The sequence below is a fragment of the Rhamphochromis sp. 'chilingali' genome (assembly GCF_963969265.1).
Source record: "Rhamphochromis sp. 'chilingali' genome assembly, chromosome: 1".
NCBI classification, from domain to species: domain Eukaryota; kingdom Metazoa; phylum Chordata; class Actinopteri; order Cichliformes; family Cichlidae; genus Rhamphochromis; species Rhamphochromis sp. 'chilingali'.
Genome location: NC_137929.1, coordinates 39,361,199 through 39,385,338, shown reverse-complemented (window position 1 = coordinate 39,385,338; position 24,140 = coordinate 39,361,199). Strand labels below are relative to the sequence as shown.

Below are 24,140 nucleotides of genomic sequence, written 5' to 3'. Positions count from 1 at the left end.
GTGAAGTCATTCTTTTTTGAACAAAACTCAAAACAGAGCATATTAATCTTCCAGTCATTTCTACCCCCCCCCCCCCCCCCCAAGAAAAAAACAAAAAATCCCACATGCATACTACCCTTTTGGGCTAAGCCCCGGGTGTTTCAAATGTCTGGCTCCGCCTCTGCCACACATAGGAAGGAAGATAGATCAACGAGGAAACAGCACACAGGAGGGAGACATGGCTTAACCTAAATAACGTGAAGAGACAGGGGGACGCAAAGCAGAACACACCGATGTCAGACATGGGCCTTCAAAGTAAAACAGGAAACACACTGACTGAACTGAGAGACACCATACCGACAGAGTACAGAGGACAAACACAGGCAGAGATGACTAGACACTAAACTAAACCTACCCCAACACGATAATAATGATAATAATGATCAGAAAGCACAATTGAAGATCAGAACCTAAACCATAATACACAATAGTACAAAAACACAAGAAACAGAAGATGCTGGGCCTGGGTCAAAAGGACCCAGAACTGTGGCAGTAGCTGATAAACAGTCATGTGTCACGCAACTCTATCTGGTGTGTTGGAGCAAAAAACATGAAGGAGTATAAGTCAACTTGAACAGGTTTCTTTTTCAGCAAACACCACAGAACACTGCAAAGTGAATAATATATCAGGTTTAATAAAGAAATGATTTATATGACACACGTAATCAGATAACAAAAACTACTGACAAAAAAAGTTAATCAACTTATAATATTGTTTTAAAAAAGCTTTTTGAAATGAGTCAAATGATACGTATTCAATTCAAGGTAACAGAAAAACATACTTAAAGAAATAAATAAATGAATAAGTGCTTATGCTAAAGTGAAAACAGATCCTAATCTCAACGCTTGCCATCACTTTATAATAAAGCTCTATTTTAATAATACAGTCCATTAGCTTTTTTCCCCCACAATGATCTCTTCAATTCAGATTTGGGACCGAATCTACTTGCTTGAAAACTTATTGAAGGTACTCATTACCAAGAGCTGTTTGTGGCTTGATTTCAGAGTAAACGTCTTCATCAGTTGCTGCAGGAGCTGGATTTTCATACAAATAAAGACATCATTAGTCAAAGTTAATTGCCAGTAACCTCTTACTTACATACGACAGCTGTTCGTTTTTATACAGTTTTCTTTGATCTGTAAAAAAATTTGTAAATGAGACAGAAAGATAAATAAATTATTGATTGTATTACTTTACTTACATTTGTCTCTCTTGGATTTAGCTTTATTGTAGTAGACCTGTGTGTAGAACTGGCTGTCATCTAAAAGAGGATGGACAGATGCTCAGCATAAACAAAGGGTGGAACGATTTTTCTGTCAGTCAACACCAAACTTATCACATGAACTGACTGAAGGAGGTTCTCGCTCTATTAAAGGTGAGATTTCCTGATGACCCCTTGCTGTCATGTTTAAAAATCTGTTTCTTTCTCTGCTGCTGTTAGCTCTCATTTCAGTGTCAGAGAAGCTCAACCCTCCTCCACCCCTGCAGAGGATTACAGATTACTGCTGTCTTCATATTCCTTCTGATTCTGGGAGACACAGCAAACCTTCTGGCAACAGCAAGTGTGGACGATCCATCCTGAAGGAGCTGGTCTACCTATCCAACTAGAATGGGATGCAGGTACTGTTGTCATTTTTGGGCTTGCCATTTTGTTGCCTCTCCAGTGAACCTGCTGTCACTTTTAGCAGGTCATATGGAGTCACCATGGTTTATGCTTCCTAACTGGATGTATTTATGCCTCTTAAATTTAACTGGCTTTTGTTTTATTTATTTATTTTTGAGGAATGCACATGACAAGCAGACAGCATGTTTCTTCGTCTCTGTTAGAAGGCTCATATGAATGAATGATTTTAAATTTAATATAGATACTACTGTCCTATGAAAACATCTAATCTACTGTATTTCATGTTTTTATAACATCAAATTCTTACCTTTCATTGTGAAGTTTTTTAACTCAATCAAAGAATATGTGAAATCCCCAGATTCAGCTGGAACAGAGTTACATAGTCATACATAAATAAACATCACACAGACTCTATATACCTTATTGCCTTATTTATGTACTTTACCATTTTGTGTGTCGTCGCAGTCTTTGATTGATTCATAGAAACAAGCATCATCTACAAAATCAAGGCTGATGTTAGAATAACTAAAAAAATTAAAAAAACATAAAAAATACTGATACTCAAAGCCATGTAAATATATTAAATGTGGTTACAACATTACAAACAGCAAAGGCATAGCATTTTTACATCACTATAAACTTTCCAAAGAACATTTAAAAAGAACAAAGAAAACAAAAACGAAATGACAATTTCTGGGTAGATGATCAGATACATATACAAATTTTAATTATTAACCACTATAGTATGTGGATAGCATCCACTTCCTTATTTAGTACATTTGTTACATATTTACATTACAGACCAACAGCAACAATAATAGCAAACAAAGGCTGACCTTGGAGAGGAGAACTGTTTTGTCTCTGAATTTCATTCTGATTTGTGTTCTCAGTCCTGGTGGAACATAAGGTGTAGTAAAACAGTAGATTATTATTATTATTATTATTATTATTATTTAAGAAACACAGGATTTAATTCTTGTATGCTAAAAAGAGAAGTGAAATGTGAACCAACCTGACAAAGAATGAATCTGTAAAAAAAGACAATTACTTTTTTTAGTGTTGTAACACTACATGCAGCTTTTTAAACACATCATAGATCATATTCAATCTAATACCAGAAGAAAATGGTCTCACCCTTTGACCGCTTGAAGACATACAACAACAGAAGAAGAAGAAGAAGAATCAGTAAAATTCCACAAAGGAGTCCAACAATCAACCGGGTGAGAAATGAAGATCGTTCAGACTCAGGTACTGCTGTAATAAATAATATACCCTAATTAGATTATTATAATGTGAATCACCACCACAATTTACATAGGGAGTTTACAGAACATATCAGCTATATTACAATGTTCTTAATAGTAACTGATGATTGCACATTTTATTGCAATCTGTGGTGGGTTTTTTTTTTTCCTGCTTTATTTGTCATCAATTCATATTCCCATTCACTGTCTTCTTTGTGGATCTTATGCTCTTCATATGTATATAAATGACTAATGACAATATTGATTTCCACATTCTTTATTCCTGGAATATTCACTCTTTGATAGTGATGGAAAACTCACCCTTTTTATCAATCCTGACTGACTGGCTGTCCTCTGTGTAGTAAACTGGGTTTCCTCTTCCTCCTCTGCACCTGTAGAGTCCTTCCTGTGAGACACTGATTTGTCCATTTGGGTAGAAAACTCCATCTTGTATGATCAGAGGTTCAGATGAGTTCTCATCTCTGTACCAGTAGTATTTCCATCCAGATGATGATGATGAGTTCACAGAGCAGGTCAGGGTCACATTTCCTCCTACTGGGATGTTTCTCATATCAGATGTTATTTGGGACTTTGGTTGATCTGCTGTTGAGTTAAGATAGAAAAAGAAAAAAAGTAAATATATTATACTGTACACAAAGGTCAGGATCTACACTGTACTAATGTTACAAGCCTTCATTTCCCCTCTTGTCCACCTCTGCTTCAGTTTCCAAAAACAAATACAAGGAAAAGAGACCAAACTGAAATGGTACGAGCGCATCACATTTTTATCACCCAACATTGTAAAAGCAGTGTTTCCCCTTTCCTACTCCATGTATAAAAAAATACTTTTACTTTTTTTGTGTGATTCTTTGTAGGTCCCACTGCAACAACAAATTCGTGAGATAACCCAACAAGTGTTAGTAAGCTTAGTCTCAGATGTCAGACCACTCAGGAGGAGATGAACATGCTTTACAGAGAAACCAGCCATCTTCCCATGTCATAAAAAAAATCCCTTTTTAGTTTGGAAAAAAAGGCTCAAAACTCACAAATTACTGTTCATTAACTCAATAAACTCCTGGTCCAAACTTAATAAATAAATTCTAAAAATGTTCACAACACTTGGCTCTGTAAATGATGATCAATGTCACCAAATCATTATACATAGTTCTAGGATGTCTCATCCCACCTTAATCCAGCTGAACAAGGGAAATAGACTACTGATTATAGCGTTATCAGTCACCATGGCAACAAGTAAAAAATGAGTAAATTATTAGTAAGGAAAATGTTGACATCTCCTCCTGAAATATTACAACAACAAACCTACATCCATATGCTCTTTAACCTCCTACAAAACTTATTTTCTTCTTTTTACATTTTTTTCACACCCGGCATGCCCAGATGTGAGCCCTTTCTGTGGGTGCATAGACAGTGCACAGGCTACAACCTCCTCCATGCATCTGAACTCACGCACAAGGCTCAGATTATGTCCACTCTGGTTTTACTTCCATAGCAATGGGTTCAGATTGTAGTAATGACTGGGTGTCAAGCTAAATCTGGCAACCTAATCATTTTTTCCCCTCTTTATTTATGTTAATATTGCACTCAAGTGATGGAGCAGCAGGTCAGCATTGCGGTGGCATCATTAGCCGTGTGCAGATCCAAACTCAGCACCAGGTCCTAAAGTCAAACGAACACTGTGGCATCACTGAGAATTACAAACTGTCTAAATTCTTTCATCTTTAATAAAATGATCAGTGTTGTTGCTCTACCAGGTGTAACGATTAAATTTGACATCCAGGCATTCATGAAAACAGAATTTATGAACTTTAACAGAGTCAGAAGCTAGCAGGAAGTTACCTAAGGTGGTAACATGGTATAAAGATGATATACCATGTTCTGACTGAGGGAATTCTGAAAAATTCAAAGTACAGCTCTGCTATCACTTCCGACCTCAATAAAAACAGGGAACTAAACAGCAGTGATGTTTTTAGGGTTACTGAAGTTGGGCTAGCTGGTATATTTTGAAGTGACACGGGGTGACTAGCTACACATCTACGTATAGCATAATATAAACACATTAGCACAGTTAAGCTGGAGGATGAACACTAATTTTTTTCAAGTTGATAAAAGTTAACGTGGGGGTTCCCAATGGTTAGGGACAAATGCAATGGTATGGCAGGATGCTGTAAACAGAACAAACTTAAGTCAGGGGAACAACTGAGATAATCCATCCAAAATACGAGGTTAGTCATTAACGCAGAGCTTCCCAAAGTGTGGGGCCCGGCCCCTAGGGGGGGTGCACTGCTAGCATAATGGACAGGTTTTTTGACGGGGCGCCCACACAAACGCAAAGCAGGAGATGCAGCATTTTTCTTGTGAAACAAAGGGGGTTGCGAAAAAAGTTTGGAAACCACTGCATTAACATACTGCTGTATGGGCTCTAGGTGCATCGTAAGGTTTTCAAAACTGAGTTTTAAAATGAATAGTTCTAATAAAAAGCGAGGCAGACTGACAGTGATAACTGACTTTTTTTGGGGTTTTGTTCAGATTAAATAGAACAAGATACAAAGCATTAAAACATGTTAAAGACACAACAGCCTTAATAAATGAAGAGTAATTTGGACCCGGAAGCAGGGTTCATCACATCCTCACTTAAAGACTGGATACCAGTTGAAAGTTGATGACAAAGTGGTGACAAACTGTCTACAATGAGGCAACTATCAGGTGCAGCTCTTTGTCTGACTAACAATGTAACATGCTTTGTAGACCATTGAATTCATCCTGTGCTGACCATGATGACATTTGTCAAATGGAGATCACACAACAAACATGACTTACTTGATGCTGACAATGTGAAGGCTTCACTCCACTCTGTTGAAGAATATGAGTCATCTCTGCATCGACTCTTACACATGTAGTCTCCACTGCTGGACTCAGAAACTCTGAATGTCACATCATTATTGTGTGTCCACTGTGGGGGTGTCCTGGGTCCTCTCCATTCATACCACCACTCAGTGGTTTCACCTCCTTCCTGCACCTCACATGTCAGAGTGATCGTCTCACCTCTGAATATCTGAGGCCAGTTGGGTTGTTGTTTTACAACAACTTTATTGGAAACTGTTTACACATATTAACAGTTGAGATACAAACAGAAACATGAAATCAACACAGAAAACTTTACATTGTACGTTTGATAATCATGAGTGAATGTATATTTCAAACTAAATGACTGAACTCACAGGTTTTCTCAATGGTGACTTCATCACTTCTATCAGTGTAGTAAACTGGGTTTCCTCTTGTTCCTCTGCAGCTGTAGATTCCTCCTTGAGATACTCTGATATCTCTGTTTTGTTGATCTCTGATTTTACCTTCAGAGGTTCTTTGGGTTCGTCTGAACCACTCATATTTCCATCCATCAGAGCTCTGCACAGAGCAGGTCAGAGTCACACTGCCCCCTACTGGTATGATTGTTGTTCCTGCTTTCACTGTGGCCCTGGGTTTATGTGCTAATATGAAATAAAATATACACATCATGATCTATTATAAAGCTACACTTTAAAATATGTTTTCAGTGGATTCAATTTCTGACTTGAGGTAAAATCTACATATTTCACTATGATCATATTTCAGTTTTGTTTTTTGTTTTTTTAATTTTTATTTTCTTTCCGGTGTCCATCTCAACACTGTTCCAGTGGTGTAGTAAATCTTACATCCCAACAAAAGAATGGTATAGCAGTTTTTCAGTTTTCTGGCCTGAAGAAGTCGCACTTAATTAATACATGAACAAAATAGTGAACTACTTGTAACTAATTAGTAAAGTAATGCAGTTCACTGCTGAATGATAGACAATGATGGGTTAAGAGGGATTTGTATTTGTATGATTTTTGCTTAGATAACAGAAGTTTTTTTTCCTATTTCATTCACAAGTGCTGCTGTTACACATTAAAACGAATATGATGCATTATAGAGTGCATTAGCATTGTGTATATTGTGAGCAAAGTAACATGTAAGAAACAGTGGTTGTGTTCAAAGTTTCAAGTTTCCATGACAACATTAATCAAATGTACACTGTATTTTATCATCCAGATTAGTGTTTAAATGTATTGCTTGTTTTTTCACTGAGGACTTACCTAATACAGTTAGAGAGACAGTATTACTGTGCTTTGGTTTATGTGAGCTCTTTGTACGACTTGAGCACTGGTATTCACCACTGTCACCAGTAGATCTAATTTCTAATCTGTAGTTTTTCAGTGTGTTGTACTGGATAAATTCTCGACCATTCTTGTTAATTTTGTATTCCAATTTGCTGTCTTTTCCTTTGTTCATGTTACATTTGAAGGTAACAAACTCCCCGGTGAAAAAAATGGACCAGCTGGGTTGAATAGTTAGCACAGCATCTAGATTCAAACACAAGGACAATATAAGCAATCTGAAATACTTTTATGACATCAAAGGCAACATCTGTGTTGATGTTTTCATAAAATGAGAAACGTATTAAAAATGAATAAATAAAAACAGAAATGGAAAGTGTTTAAGGGTGAGTATGCAGTATTTTCTGTTCAATCTTTACTAAATAGATAAAAAGGAAGTGTATTGGACATTTCTTTACTCTATATATTGATCACTTTAGTATTATTAATATCACTTGCTCACTTAGTTATATGCATGTACAATAGCACCCCAAATGGGCCTTATGCTCTATCACACATACACATACAGACAGAGTGGGGCCATTGTGAGTTCAGGTGAGATCTTATACAGACAGACAGTGAAACTCCCATCCTTATCTCAGAGAAGATCGAGGGAGGATTCGGGATGTAATTCTTTAGGTGCTAAGTAAGAAAACAGCGTCGTAATTCTTAAACTCTGAAGAGAAGGATTTAAGGATGAGGCTGAAGGTATCGCCCCCTCGTGACATGGGCCAACTTCAATTTCCTTTGTCTCTAAGTTTGGTCAAGGTATAAAAGGACAGCTGGAAGACTTTGGTCTCTGGGGAGTAGTGATGGGAATAACAGCGTTACTAACAGCGTTACTTTTTTCAGTAATTACTATTCCTATCGTTACAACGGCATTACCGTTGCTAACAAGAAAATGCGGTGCGGCCCGTTACTATTTTTCAACAAACAGACGGTTGAAGCTGTGTTCAGCTTACTACACCCTATATCAGTTGCACGGAAGTAGCTGACTACGTAAGTAATCTGGAAGCTACAGCTTTAACCCTTTAAGACCTACCATAGAACCAAGTCCACCAGAGCTTATATTATATTTTTACATGCTGTGGAGCCATTTATGGGAGCATTTCAAGTTGCTGTACATCAATACAACCATTATAGCCCAAATTTTAATAATATGTATTCATTAAGTGCATAGTAATTACATAAATTGCAAAAAAGTGCAATAAACTACAAAAAAATTGAAAATCGTTTTTGTTTTTTTAACATATATTTGTAGTTAGAGAAATTTAAGAGGCTTATCCCTCAAAACTGTAAATACAAAAAAGTTGCACAAAATAGTTTCCCACCACAGGAAATTTATTTTGAGTGTCTTCATAGTTTTATTTTTGAAATACACCAATTTTTATATACTGCAGGAAAAAACGAAATATTACAATGCAAATTTGTAAAAAAAGCAGCATATGCATCAAAATAAACTATTTCCAGCAGTGCAATTTGAGTCCTAAGCATCCCAGAAACAACACAGAAAGTCATAAAGTCAAAGATAACTTTTAAAAACACAAGTATAGGCTCATTAGGCCCTGATAGTAAAAAACTACATTTCCGCGAAAATGATGTCACTTCCGGTTTTGGGCAGGTAATGGCGGACATGCGAAAATTCGCACTGACGTCTATTCTAACATAGGAAGTGTTATGAACAGCTTATCGGATCGGCAAAGCGTGTTTCTGGAATATTATGTTTTTGTTGCTGCAAGCGCTTTTTATGCAGTTTTTGCAAAGCTATATGTGGAAGGAAACTGTGACCTAGGACAAGCTGGTGGCATAAGATGTAAGTACAACTCCTTCGGTTTCATATGCAAAAAAATTATTGTGCTAGCTCACGTGGTTGCAGCACTACCGGGATTTAAAAATAGTTACGCAAAACAAAGTGTGCCCGCTCCGACCGGCTTTAAAGGGTTAAGCAGCTATGGGCGCTCCCACTGACGGTAATCACTTTCTGCCCGATGATCACTTTCAAGCACAACAACTGAAGCTAGGGGGGCAAAAAAATCGCATGAGTGCTGCTGTTTGACTGAGGAAGAATATAGTAGCCGATCACATGACCACTTCAAGATGACAAAGCAACAAGGTGATATATACCAGTTTTTAAATTGTGTTGATAGGCCACGTAAAACCAGAGTCATGATAAACAATATATATACTTTTTCCTCATAGTTTCTGTCTTAGGACAGCGCTAGCAAGCACTCTCTGCTTATGAGCAAAAAACAAAACAAAAAACAGCCCTTTCGTGTTGGTGGAAAAATGTACCATGTCGACCAATCAAAAATGATGTGGCAACATGACATTTGGTTGTTTAGGAAGAGGGGGGAGGTTTACGAGTGACGGTGAGAGAGAGAGAGAGAGAGAGAGAGAGAGAAAGAAAGACAGCAGAAAAAGAGAGAGAGCGAGTTTTGAGATGTGAGAGATTTGTGACGTTTAGCGTGTTTGGAGCGTGTAGTTAATGTGTTGTCTTGTGTAGTTAGTGTGTAGTGTTGTGGGTAATTTTGTGTTGTGTGTCAGAACAATGAGGTGACTGCTGTCTCCAGGTAGAAAAAGGAGTGATACACCTGCTGCTGTCAGACCTGCAGGTATCAGGCTGTGATGTTCTCCTTTATAGTGGACAGACATTTTTGGAATGGCACAAATAATTTGTGTGAAATCTTATTGAATGTAGAACAGCTGATTGTTATGTAAATAGTTTTGAAATGGTTATTTAAAAAAAGGGGTAAAATGTAAATGGCTGCAAATAACTTTGTTGTTTGCAAAACTTGTGCATATGATTTTCAAATTGACAATTTATATTTGCATTTAAAGTTATGAAATATGATTCAATAAACATGTTTGTGGTTGTTACAGTAAAAAAATATAACTTTTTCTACTCGGATTTTATGTTTTTTGTCTGATTTTAGATCAATTGTGTTAATACAGTATGTCAAAATGAAAACAGAACTGTAAATTCAGACACGTGAGGTTGTGCTGAAAAGAATGATACCAAACAAGGCAAAGTAAATAGTTTTTAACCCTTTAAAACCAGCTGGAGTGGACACGCTCCATTTTGCGTAACTATTTTAAAATCTCTGTAGAACTACAACCACGTAAGGTAGCGCAATAAATAAATAATACATTTTTTGCATATGAAACCAGAGGAGTTGTATTGACATGTTATGCCATTAGCTTGTCCTAAGTCACGGTTTCCTTCCACATATAGCTTTCCAAAAATTGCATAAAAAGCTCTTGCAGCAACAAAAACATAATATTCCAGAAATATGCAACACTTCCTAGGTTGCAATAGACGTCAGTGTGAACTATCGTATGTCCACCATTACCTGGCTGAAATCAGAAATGACGTCATTTTTGTAGAAAATTTAGTTTTTTACCTTCAGGGCCTGATAAGCCTATACTGGTGTTTTTGAAAGTCATATTTTGCTTTATGCTTTTCTGTATAGTTTCTGGGATGCTTAGAACTCAAATTGCACTGCTGGAAATAGTTTATTTTGATGCATATGCTGTTTTCTTTGCAAATTTGCATTATAATATATAAATGGTAAATGGCCTGTATTTATATAGCGCTTTACTAGTCCCTAAGGACCCCAAAGCGCTTTACATATCCAGTCATCCACCCATTCACACACACATTCACACACTGGTGATGGCAAGCTACATTGTAGCCACAGCCACCCTGGGGCGCACTGACAGAGGCGAGGCTGCCGGACACTGGCACCACCGGGCCCTCTGACCCTCTGACCACCACCAGTAGGCAACAGGTGAAGTGTCTTGCCCAAGGACACAACGGAGCCGGGGCTCGAACCGGCAACCTTCCAATTACAAGGCGAACTCCCAACTCTTGAGCCACAATCGCCCCATAATATAATACATAATATAATATTTATTTTCGTTGTTCCTGCAAGATATCAAAATTGGTGTATCTCAAAAATAAAACTATGAAGACACTTAAAATAAATTTCCTGTGGTTGGAAACTATTTTGTGCAACTTTTTTGCATTTACAGTTTTGAGGAATAAACCTCTGAAATCTCTCTAACTAGAAATATATGTAAAAACAAAAACAAAAAAAAAAAGATTTTCAATTTTTTTTGTAGTTTATTGCACTTTTTTGCAATTTATGTACTTTCTATGAACCTAGTGCATACATATTACTAAAATGTGGGCTATAACGGTTGTATTGATGCATAGCAACTTGAAATGCAACTTAAAGAAACTGATGGACATTAAAGAAACTGATGGACATTATGAACAATGCTGGGCATCCTCTGCACACGGCCATTAACAACCAGAAGAGTCTGTTCAGTGACAGGTTGCTTCTCCCAAAGACAAGAACTAACAGACTTAAAAACTCCTTTGTCCCACACGCCATCAGACTGTTTAACTCCTCTCTGGAGGGGAGAGGGAGGGGAAACAGGAGGACAAAGGAGGGGGGAACAACTAAGCTGTAGTGCCTCTTCACCTCACTGTACAATACCTTGTGCAATACTTTTGTAAATAGTCAACAGTGCAATAGACTCAATACTTGAAATGTGCAATTTCACTTGTATTTTTATTTTTTATTCCTATTTATTCTATTTATCCCCTTTGTATATTTTATTTATATTTGTCTCTGTATTTATATATATATGTGTGTGTGTGTGTGTGTGTGTGTGTATATATATATATATATATATATATATATATATATAACAATTCTGTAACTGTAACTTCGGTCGTTGCTGTGCTTTTTGGAAGTCGAATTTCCCAGAGGAACCCACCCGAGGGATTAATAAAGTTCTATCTTATCTTATCTTATGCTCCCAAAAATGGCACTACAGCATGTATAATATAAAGATAAGCTCTGGTGGACTTGGTTCTATGGTAGGTCTTAAAGGGTTAAAGGTGAAATGTAGAAGTAAAATCAAAAGTAGTTAAAAATGGCCAATTATACACTGGACCCCACAGGGTTAGACTTTTTTTTTTTTCTAAGTAACGCAATAGTTACTTTTCATTATTTTTAGAATCTTGTAACTCAGTTACTAACTCAGTTATTTTTTTGAAGAAGTAACTATAATTAATTACTTTGTCAGTGTTACTTGCCCAGCACTGCTAGGGAGACAATTGGAGTAATTTTGAAGGTATAAAAGGATCAGAGTGGCCGATCTTCAGAGACCAATCTGATGTTGGACTAATGTGTTTCTCTCCATGTTGCAGCACAATATTAAACCACTTTAAATCATCTTCACCTGGTGTTAGCAGTTTATTTTAAAACTTTCACGACAAAAGAAAATAAAAAAGTAAAACTGTTCAGTCACCTGGAGCGTGTCCAGTGCAGAGAAGTGTATAAAGCACTACAATAAAGACAGAAACTTCAGACATTATCAAACTTAAGAGACTGAAATACAGAAAATAAACAAATAAATGCATGCATAAGCACTTGTGGTTTATCAGTTTCTACTATAATGTGTTATTATCTTATATTATTATGTAAAATGCATCAAATTACTGTTGAGGAAGAAACAAACCTTTCTTAGATAATCTAAACCAGCTCCACTCTGATCTGAGTCAGTGCATCTAATCCAGTCTACAAACAACCATGTTGGTAACAAACATGAGAGTCCTCTGATCACATGACCTGAAATGGTACAAATGACTGATGCTCTGTTCTTCTTACTAAAAATGTTTATGGATCAGTATGAATCAAACAATAGGAGTCAGTGATGTACTCACAGAATAGGCCCAGCTCACAGAGCAAAGTGGCTCCCATCCTCACATCCAGCAGTGACACGTCTGAAAACTTCTACAACTTTCTGTAAAGAGAGAGAGTGAAGCAGCAGCACAGCAGATACCAAAGAGCTGTGAAGGAAACAATAGTTTTTTTTTTCTGCTTTCTTCCTTTTACACTAAAATAACAACTTAACATGATCTGACTACAGCATGCTGTGATGTGTTTATACTATAGTATAATAGTATAATAATATAGTATAATATTTACACAATAGATTCTCAGAACTATTACTAATCTTAATAAATTCATACATCCACTCACACAAAACTATGAATTAGAAACAATAAACATCAACAAATTTGTCTAAACAGTTAAACAAAGTCTCTGAATGCTGTTACACTGCTGGATCTAGCAAAAAGTTTTTTCCCCCTGTGGAATTGTTGATACATTGATACATTTGTGGAAACTTGTTATTTTTCTGCTTTCCTCCAGTTTCTTATCAGTCTTCAAATTTCTAACAAATATCTGCTAATATTAAGTAATAAAATTACTTCTCAGTAATATGTTTATTATGGATGCTGGGAGTGCCCTTGATGGACTCTAATATTATACAGTTAATGGTTTTAATGTAATAAACGTCAAAGCCAGACAAAAACTTTGAAAAGCAGTTTGCTTGAAAGTGTTTCACACACTGGAATAACTGCATTGCAAGGCTTAAAACTTGACTGAGGTCTTACAGAAACAGGAGATTGCCTTTGCCTGCTCATTTTGTTATTAAGCAATTTTACCACTGATAATTATTACCCTCACAAACACAACACTACATAAACACCTCATTCAGATTGGTTCAAACTGCTGTAGATGGATAAGTGAACAAAAGCATTATAAAGGAAGAGAATACACTTTTCTTTACACTCTTTCTTTTATGCCACAGAGACAATCCCAAATAGGGTGCTGCTAATATCTAAGCAGCCATTAATTTCTCATACTAAAGGCTGTAACACAAAATTATTATATTGATTCAAATGTAAAGTAAATAAACCACAACATCTCACTCTAAAAACAGCTGGAGTGTGATGGAGGCCACCTGCCACTTAAGTTTTATAAGCAGTTAAGAAAATAGTTTGAGAGATGAATAAAGCATTAACTGATAAACAGAGATGTCATACTCACGGACAGTAAACCTTCACAGCAGGTGTTGTTGATCCATGCACTTTCTCACAGAGCAGTTGAATCTATAACTAAAAATATTTCCTAATTGAAAAAAACTGAGCTCAGTAATGTAAAGTACTGCATTACATCAGGGCCGATTCCTTTAACGTGAAATTCTGGAGTGGTCATAAATTCACACACAGAGAGTGAGCGGCCTCGAGCAAAACTGACATTTAGCAGAAGTGAGCTTGAGGCCAGATGGCGTGCTCTATGTTGTTTCTCTCTTCCTTAAAAGTAGCTGTAACTGCTGCACTCAGTAACCGCACAGTGGGGCAGTTGGGTAATGTTGCCCAAATCAAACATTGGCTAACTTTAAACAGGGACGCTGTTCAAACCACACCAGGTAATGGATGAGTGTCAAGGATTGCTGTGTGGCAGGCAGGAGATTGGGCCCAAAATTCAGGACTCACAACACACAGGAGTGAACTCAAAATACAGCTTTATTTACTGACTCAAGGAAATTATAGAAAACTAAACTACATGGGGAAATTATAACCTAAACTTCAAGGCAACACACAACATGAGGGAGAACACAACACTGACAAAAAGAAACACGGGGCTTAAATACACTGAGGGATAATGAGGGCAATGACACACAGAAGGAGAGCACAGCTGGGAGTAATTAGGCAGGACGAGACAAAGGAAGCAAACTAAAAACACTGGCATGAGACATAGGCCTTCAAAGTAAAACAGGAAACACACCGACTGTATTCATGGATGATGTAAGCAAAATTCTGCTTCTTGTTTGGTTTCCTGATGCACGTCTTTTTTTAAAGATATTAAACCACAACAGAGCTATACTAAGTGTGATTGGACTTTCCACCTGTTGAATTAAATGTGCTTTTTGCTGTTCACTTTAAGAGTTTGTGTTTGGGTTCTCGATCTTGCACCCAAACAGATTCCTTTTTAAAATATTTCCCATGTGGTGAAATTCTGGTTTTAAAGATGGTCATAACTTAGTGGGCAGGATGTGGGTGAGCATGGGGAAAAGAGAAATACTGTTTTGAAACAGAAGTGTGAGGTGAGATTTAATCCTGCTTCCTCTTTGAGCTAACACGTGTGTCCTTAAAAGTAGCTCTGAAAGCTCTATTCACAGAGATTTTTTCTTCCTTTAAACTTTCAGTTACCCTACAGTGGGCCAGTTCCTGGGGCTCATGGGAAAAGTTTGAAGTTAAAGAATCTCTGATAATCACAACATAATAAGCTGTTTAAACTTCAGTAAATGAATTCAGTTTTAGTATATAGTGAAATCAGCTGAGATCAAACTACATCAAGTGTCACTTTACATGAAATCAAAACTCTGTTTCCACTGAGAACACGTCTGCAGAAACTATATTTTTCTGGGGGGGTTTAATGAGTCACTTGCAAACAATGCAAATCTGTGATTTTTGGAGAGCAGAGCAAAGCTGCAAACACAGCAGTATGGATTAGGTAAGCAGTAAATAAACAAGAATGCAGTTTCAACATTTGCACTTCTTGTTTGGTTACATCATCAATGTCCTTTTTATGCATATTCAGTTGCAGCAAGACAAGTGTTAATTGTGCCATGCTTCTAATAGCTTCTAGCAGGATCTATGCTACATGTTTGACATCTAAGAAAATCTGAAAGCAGCAATAAAGGTATGTAAGCAGTTCAGTAGAACACAATCGATTTGGAAATATCATGATCAACAGTTATTAGTGAAATACAGCTGTGCTTCCTGCACTGCCCCCTAGTGATCAAACGGCTGTTACACTTGATGATGTATAATATTTATAAAGCTCAGTGTTATTGGGTTTGACTGTTATAGTTTACATTCAAGTCAATACAGCATCAGTCACAGCATTTATTTATTTATTTCAACATAATGTATAATACATTATGCAGTACAAATATGTATTGGTGCCCTAATGTAGCATTGCAAAACCTTTATTTAAAGCTGTATTGTCAGTTAAACCAGATAATACAAAAAAACCCTCAAAACAACAACAAAACAGAATATTGTGTCTATATCATTACATACAAGCAAATCCCAGCACGCTGCAATTACCATGGGAGACAGGGAATACAAATCTGTATGCTACCACATATGAGATGCTATGATATATGCTATAATATGATGCTAAAATACATTAAATTAGACACGCCACTCTATTCTGATATTCCATTATTCCAATTGAACTGTCAAATATACAATTATATACGATTCTGAGACTTGTGCAAAATATTTACATATGCATGGGTCACTCACAGTGCCCTATGCAATGCTTATGCAAAATTCTATCAAGCGTGTCTCACTCAGAGGATGTAGGGAACATATACAGCATGCATATGCTCTAAACATTATAGTATGATTACATTATGCTTCTCTTTGGCTTTGCTCCTGTTGCTCTCTTCACTGACCTGTAAGGCAAACACAGAAGACACAGAGTAAGGGTGTTATGTGGTGAGGCCATTTAATCTTGTCAAGGAATATTGTCAATGTAATGAGACATTTCAGTGCATGACTGTTGTGAGTTTACCTGCATTTTCCATGTTCACATCAGTGGAAAGAGGACTCTCATGTGGTTTATGATGCTTCCTTGCTAAGATAATCAGATGAATGAGCAAAAGAAAATAATTAATACATTTACATCAGTACTGCAGGTCAAAACCTTTCCTAATTAGTTTTTTGCATGTATTTTATCTTTTTTGCATGTGCGAGTATTTGTACTATACTTACTGTTCTTTCTGGAATTTTTAAGGTCGGTAAGAGAGTATGTGGCTTCATGAACTTTATCTGCTTCTGAAATATATATATTTGTATTTATAGGATTATAAAAAAAATCACCAGAATTACTGTTTTTAACTCAAATGTTTATGTATCTCTAACCACTCTGTGATATTCAAAACATGACATGTACCATTTTCACAATTTGCGGTCTCTTCCAAGTCAGCGATTGTTTCATAGTCGTGATTATCACCTTAAAAAAATAATACACCAGAGTCAGAATTACAATTTAAAGCTATGACCTGTAAGTATGTGTATTTCTAGCTGCTGTGTGCTATTCAAAAGATACTGTGTACCATTTGGACCATTAGCAGTCTCTTCCGCAAGATGGAGTGTTTCATAGGGTTCATAATGAGCTTGAAGAAACAAAGTCAGAGGATCATGTCAGTACTATTAGAGCAAATACATCAACACAGTTTTGTTAAAGTGCAAAGACACAAAATTCGAATTTAATTTAATTACAGTTTTAGAAAGTTTGATTAACAGTTTGATCTCCCTGTTGGAGCTCAGTCTGGGGAGAGTTCTTTTTTCTCCTCGTCTTTCCTCACATTGTGCATTTTCCATTGCTATAACTCTCTGACCTGTCTTCCCCGTGATGTTTGTGTAATGGATGTATGGTCGGAAGGCTAAGATGGCGCTGGGAAGGCTGGCAGCCTTAACCCAATTTCCCCCGGGATGAATAATATTATCAATCAATCAACAGTGTATTAAAAATATTGTATGTGTTGTAATGATATGGAACAATAACTTTTGTTGATCCTTCAGTTCATTTAGTTAGATATACATTTCTGTGAGTAAATTCTGGTTTAACTCAGTTTTTAGGATTTTTTTGATTATTTGCACAACTTTTTGTGTTTTTGATATTTGATTGATGACCAGATGACCAGAACTCCTGGACTTTAAGAAGACTAATTATTAATACTAAACTTTAGTTTAAGCACTGACCATGCTGAAGAGATTTGTATTCATGGGTTTCATCCTGATTGTCTCCATGATTTCTGGTGGAGTCTTGACTGTTGATGTCCGACTGGATCGGCCTAATGAAAACATAACAAATGCACAGATAATAACATAATAAAGTAAATTTAGTACAGTAAGAAAATTACTACTGAATGTTTAAAATGAAAATAGGAATGCAGAGATTTATACCAACCCAGTGAAGCATAAATCTGTCAAAAAAGGAAAATGATTTTTTTTTGATAATCCAAACTGTTTTACTTCTATTTAGTGCTATGACGTTTTTATATTTTGTATCAAGTAAGAAAAATGTCTTACCCTTCACTTTTCTATAGCAATACAGAATACTCATTCCTAAGAGCAGGAGAATAATAAGAAGAAAGACTCCACAAACCAGTCCAACCAACCACAGAGGAAATGAAAAGCTTTCAGGACCTGATGGAGCTACTGTGATTGTAAACATTAACAGAAAACATTAAGAGACTTTATGTGAGAATTTTTTTCTAAACATTAAAAAACATATATTCTCAAAGAAGTAGAGTCAGGTGACAAGAAGACAAAACACATACTCAATGATATACGCCATCAATGAGTACTCTATTAAAAAAAAAAAAAAAATCCATCAACTGTTTTGATCCTGCTCACCTTTAACTGACATCCAGCTCTGTGCTGACTCTCTTCCTGAGTACTGACACTTGTAGAAACCTTCATCAGACTTTGACACTGCAGAGATCTTCAGCTCCCCTCGGGGATCATTTTGAAGAAGTTTGTCATTGTGATAGAAAAACACATTGGAAAGTATTTGTTGTGTTCTCAAACTGCAGCTCAGACTAACAGAAGCTCCCTCAGTCACAGGATGAACAGGACTCACCAGGATAGGATCATAATAATTATCTGTGAAACAATCAATGGTGGTCCTGTTAGATCAGAAAAAAAGCTGAAGGGCACCAAAGTTACATGATAATGTGATACCTACTGTTCTGTGTATAAGAACTACCGTACACTAACTTTTTTTTACCAAATGGACAGCTGACCTATAAAATGTAGAGTGCCTTAGACATGAAATGTTAATCTCATGAGACTTGGGCTATTTCCATATATCAGTTAGTAACAGCTAAAAGACTTTGGGCTCTAGGTTGACAGTTGGAGGTATTTTGAAATATGGGAATTGTCCTTGTCTTCAGAGTGAGACTTGTGTTGTAATGTAATGTTGAGCTGATTTGATGTAGCATTAATGAAAACAACTCACCAGCTGCTTGTTTATGCAGTGGCACATAACAAACACAGCCACACAGGAAAAGAGGAACATGAGGTCTTACTTTAAGTGTACAGTGGTCCCTCGTTAATCACGGGTGTTACATTCTAAAAATAACCTGAAATCTGCAAAGTAGCCAACTTTATTTTTTACAATTATTATAGATGTTTTAAAGCTGTAAAACCCCTCACCACACACTTTATACACTTTTCTCAGACAGACATCAACATTTTCACACTTTTCATTCTTGTTTAAACATTCTCAAAGTTCAAACCTTCGTAGAAAAATAAGTCCAGTATTATAGAATGAAACCAAAGATCAAACCCTGTTTTCAGGTCCAGAACATGAGAATCAATGGTACGGAAGTAGAGGAAGCAAGAAGAATGAGTTGAGTAAAGTTTGACTTATCTGACTATTTTGTTTTGCTTAATGCGCCTTATAATCCACCTATGGTCCAAAAAATACAGTAACTTCTACTTTCCTTTAGCAAGTCCAAAAGTCCAACTTTTTGTGCAATGGCTAGAATCTTCCTCTGCCTTTTGGTTGCAACCACAGGTGCCTTTGACAGTGCAAAATGTTTCATCAACATTGTTGTGTTTGTTGGGGAGAAAACTTACAAACATGCAGTTCAGCACTTCAGAGTGATAGAAGATTTATGTAAATTTGACAAACTGAACGCATTCTGTACACGACAGGAGACAGCACGAGATTGATTGGCAATGGTCTACAGCCAACCAGGATGCAGAACACAATGCGCTGTAAAAAAAACAACAACCCAAAAACCATGCAAAATCGCACGAAAAAAAATTTGCAAAACAGCGAGGCCACGAAAGGTGAATCGCATTATAGTGAGGGACCACTGTACTGTACTCTGCTTTGCTGGGTTTTGCAGTTTTTGTTTGTTTGCTTGTTGTAAATATGTTAAAAAGTAAAACTTAGTGGTTTGAGCACTCTGTGGAGAACCCACAAAAACATACGTATAATAACATACTCAGACATTTACTGCTTATTCACTGATAAGGGTTGAGCTAAAATAAGACTGAAAATTGCCTAAATGTCCCACATTTTGTCCATTTTTAACAGATTTACTTTCATACAGCAGTGTAGTGGGGAAAAACTGTGAGGTAATGATTAACATAAAGGGGGAAAAAACGACCAAAAGAACATGAAGAATGTATAATAACATACTCTGTACAGTGATGTTGACTGCATTGCTGAAATCTCCTGATCCAGACTCACACCAGTACACTGCAGTAGGTGACTTTAATATGTAACTGATGTTACATGTGGATCCAGTCGTTCTCACACAGTTGGAATAGAACAGGGGACCATCGTTGGGGAACCGCTTCACTCTCCACTCAGTGAAGTTTCCCTCACAGGTCAGTGAGACAGAGGCATACATCGAATTTTGCACACTGTCAGGACTCACTTTGAGAGTTGCTGCTGAATGAACACCTGAAAACAACATGCAGAGAGGAGAACGTGAAATAGCAATTACAACTGCACATGTGCTTGTTAGGCAAAGATATATACCAATATCACAAATGAAAAAAAAATCATTTATTCTTTGGGGGACCTTTAAAGGTAAATAACAGCTGCACTGGTTACAAGAGAATCAAACTGACCTGCAGACCAGACAAACTTTGGTTGACTGTGATCAGTGTGATACTCTGGGTCTCCTCTTCCAGCTCTGCACACATATCCTGCTGTGTGTGTCTGTCCATGAATGATGTAGGAGTCCTGTGCAGTCCCACTGCCATCAGGTAGCAGCTCATAACTGGAGGATTTCTCTGATAGATCAGGAACAGCTTTATACCAGTAGAAGCTCCATCCTGCAGACGGATGTTCAACCTCACAGTTCAGAGTTACTGAGGCTCCAGGACTCAGCCATGATGGAGACACAGTGAGGACAGGACGGGGTTCATCTGTTCAACAAAGATTTTCTCTCAATGTTTCATCTCTTAACTCTGAATTCAATGTCACTAAAATGTTGACTCACAAATATTTATGATGAACTTTAAGAGTGAGACTATCTAAACATGTCAAATATCTCAACATGTACTAATAAAAACACATTTTTACAAACTGTTTCTATTTCCAGGTTAAATGAACTATGACTCTACTTACTGTCAGAAACTGTCAGTGTGACTGAAACACTCCACTCTGTTGTTTCATGCTGTGAACTTTTCATTCTGCCCTTACAGCGATAGTTTCCACTGTTGGATGATGAAGCAGATCTAATCCTGTATTCATTTTGATTTGGAGCTTTTATCCTGCTGTTTGTTTCCCACTCATAATCCCACTCAGTGTCTCCTCCATGGATCTCACATCTGACAGTGATCGTCTCACCACTGTATATCTGAGTCCAGGATGGCTGCAGGGTCACATTGGGCTTATTGGAAACTGTTCACAGAAAAGCATAAACAACAACAAGTAAAATTAGAGTAGATCTAGAAAAAAAAAATCAGTCAACGACACAAAATTTTGTGACCATTAAGTTATTCACAGGCAACAAACCTTGAATGTGACACATGAAACTAACAAAACAGATAATGTAACATTTTCAGGGGATGATGAATACAAAAATCAAAAGAAATGGGATTAATAAATGGATGCTTATTACTAAAATGTATAGTTAATAGCTTTTGTATGTGTGATGATCTTTGTGCAAAGATTTGTTGAGATTATCACACTTGTTAAGGAACTGGGTATATACATACATACATACATACATATGATGTAATTACAGTAAGATGACTGTAAAACAGACATTTGTGTCACAGATAAACTGTTTGGCACACCAGCATCTCTACACTCCACTGTCAGACTCAGCAGCTCTGCTGAATACACAATGTAATGTTATCATGTATCATCATTTCAACAGCTTTTAAATTGTAAATGTTTAAAATTTACTTGGTATGCATTACTTGGTTACTTTCAGCTGCTCCTTTATTCACATAAAATAAAGAGCTACACGTTTTGTTTGGAAAATGCTCTTCCTGACACAATCCAGGATTCGGTGTCTCCTCCCAGCACTGAACTCATTGCCTTGTCAGACAATATATAAACCAGCATCTACATCATGCAGCCACAGCTACAAGCTTTTATTTATAATCTATAATTGACTGTGTTTTTGTTAGTTTCAGGTGGACAAACACATTTTTAGGAGAAAAACACAGTAGAACTGTGAATAGGTCTGTGTCCACACAGAAACAGTAGGAATACTTGCATCTGAACACTTTGTTTTTACTTGATGTCATTACTGGTTATTATTAAAAAAAAATGCATTACACATATATTCATATACTTTTTGTAATTACTCATCTGAGAAAGTAACTTTGTTTTGGATAAAGTAATTTATCCAAAACAACAGTTATCACAACATTCAAGGCTTGAGCGGTCAGCAAAAGTCGCATTCTCCCATCATCCACTCATTCAAAAATTCCCTCGATAAGCGAACAGGTGATATAACAATCACTACTACCGCCAACACCACCAGAAAGTCAGCACAAGAAAGCAAAGTTGAAAACCAGCACAAAAACACTTCAAAGCAACAGTTCAAATATACACAGGTATGGAGAATGCAATGCAATGCTCTACGCTTGAGTGCTCATCACTGTCTTTGTTACCTGCGCAAGTCAGTGAGTTAGCAGGGCAGTTTCCAAAGTGGATATAGACATAACTACTTTTTTTTTGCACAATAAGATAAGGTCACAATGGTAAATTCAAACTGCTTCCAGGACAAAAACAGTTGCATTATGTAGCTAACACAACTTTAGATCTTTGCAAGCACCTGCACACATAGAATGCTAACGCTAAGCTAGCCAAGAGCCCAGAGTGACGCTAAAGCTGAATAAATGCAGACCCCGCTTGACCCAACCCAGTCAAGTAAGCTGTAGTGAAGCCAGCTGCTGATAAACTTTTTCAGGTAACAAATGGATGAGCAGTCAGACTGCAGTCTCTATTTCTACCTGTTTTTTTTTTTTTCATGTAATTATTTAGCGGCAAATCTCATCTACAGTTGTCTCAAGGTGCTTTATTTTGTTGGGTAAAGACCCTACAACAATACAATCCTGTTCATGCTTCTAAAGTAGAATTACATTGGAGATCACTTTAAAGTCTGTTTGTTCTGGTTTTTATTTTTGCTTTGTGTTCATACCTAAATACTAAGAAAAAGATCATATGTATGCCTTCATCAGTGTTGCCAACTTAGCAACTTTTTCGCTATCTTTTTCAGACCCCTTAGTGACTTTTTTCTAAAAAGCGACTAGCGACAAATCTGGTGACTTTTGCTGGTGTTATTAGGAAATTATGACCACTCTTTGACTGAAAGCTCGCTCTTACTCTCAAGAAGCAGCGGGCGCTGCCCTGCGCACTTTGCCCATGCCAAAGCGCTCACAGACGGCAGATCATCCTCACTCAGCAGTCGCCCCCAGCTGCTGTCAGAGATGCTGGCCTCTACGTGTCCAAACTAGGGATGGGTACCGGTGGTTCTGACATAAACGGTAGTAACCAGACCAAAAAGCAGCACACATTTCGGTGTGAAATGTCCCTGAAATGTCATACACTTTGGATTCTAGCCAATCATTTTACCTTTGCAAGCGTAGTAGGTGGGCCCAGGTACGTACGTTCTTTTAGAGGAGAGCTACAGATTAAAAATGCCCAAGGCGAAGGGTCAAAAGTCTGGCTGTACTTCACAGCAAAAGATGCAAACTCAGCAGCCTGCAACAAGTGCTTCAAGCTGATACTGTGCAAAGAAGGTAACACCTCGAATCTGATGAAACACCTGGCGACGCATAGCGTTTTTTTAAAAGCCGATAAATGCACCGTATTTGATAGCTTGCTGCGAGACCTCACACAGAGCACATCTACTGCGGGTGAGTTGCCTGTTATCTGACCCGGAGTTAGCAACATCCCCCAAGAACCCGAAGAGGAGAGTCCTGGCCCCTAGCCCTGCCAGTGTAGCAGAAATGATGACGGATGATGATGGCAGCAGCAGCTGTTCTTCTCTGCATGAGTAGCTTAATGTTGTTCGTGTGTAATTTACGTTGAGTAGGCTAACCACGTTATTAAATTAACGCATGTAAGGTGAACTAGCAAACACCGTCGTAGTTACATGCGGCTGTCTTCTTG

General features: G+C 37.2%; 1 protein-coding gene and 1 long non-coding RNA gene across 2 annotated transcripts; both read right to left on the bottom strand.

Annotated features, from left to right (window-relative positions):
- Positions 1-792: 792 nt before the first annotated feature.
- Positions 793-3,479, bottom strand: LOC308408037 (uncharacterized protein; the record flags this gene model as incomplete). The annotated part of the gene is made up of 8 exons (XM_080900086.1): positions 793-1,074; positions 1,242-1,301; positions 1,972-2,028; positions 2,110-2,160; positions 2,501-2,556; positions 2,677-2,692; positions 2,799-2,918; positions 3,230-3,479. The coding sequence occupies 8 exons, from the start codon at positions 3,477-3,479 to the stop codon at positions 998-1,000; spliced, it is 687 nt and encodes a 228-aa protein (XP_080756212.1). The 3' UTR covers positions 793-997.
- Positions 3,480-12,646: 9,167 nt separating this feature from the next.
- On the bottom strand, positions 12,647-14,195 carry LOC308392491. The gene is made up of 3 exons (XR_013970818.1): positions 14,007-14,195; positions 12,836-12,915; positions 12,647-12,689 (listed from the first exon to the last, which is right to left on the bottom strand). It is a non-coding gene; the product is annotated as an uncharacterized lncRNA (long non-coding RNA).
- Between the last annotated feature and the right edge of the window lie 9,945 nt (positions 14,196-24,140).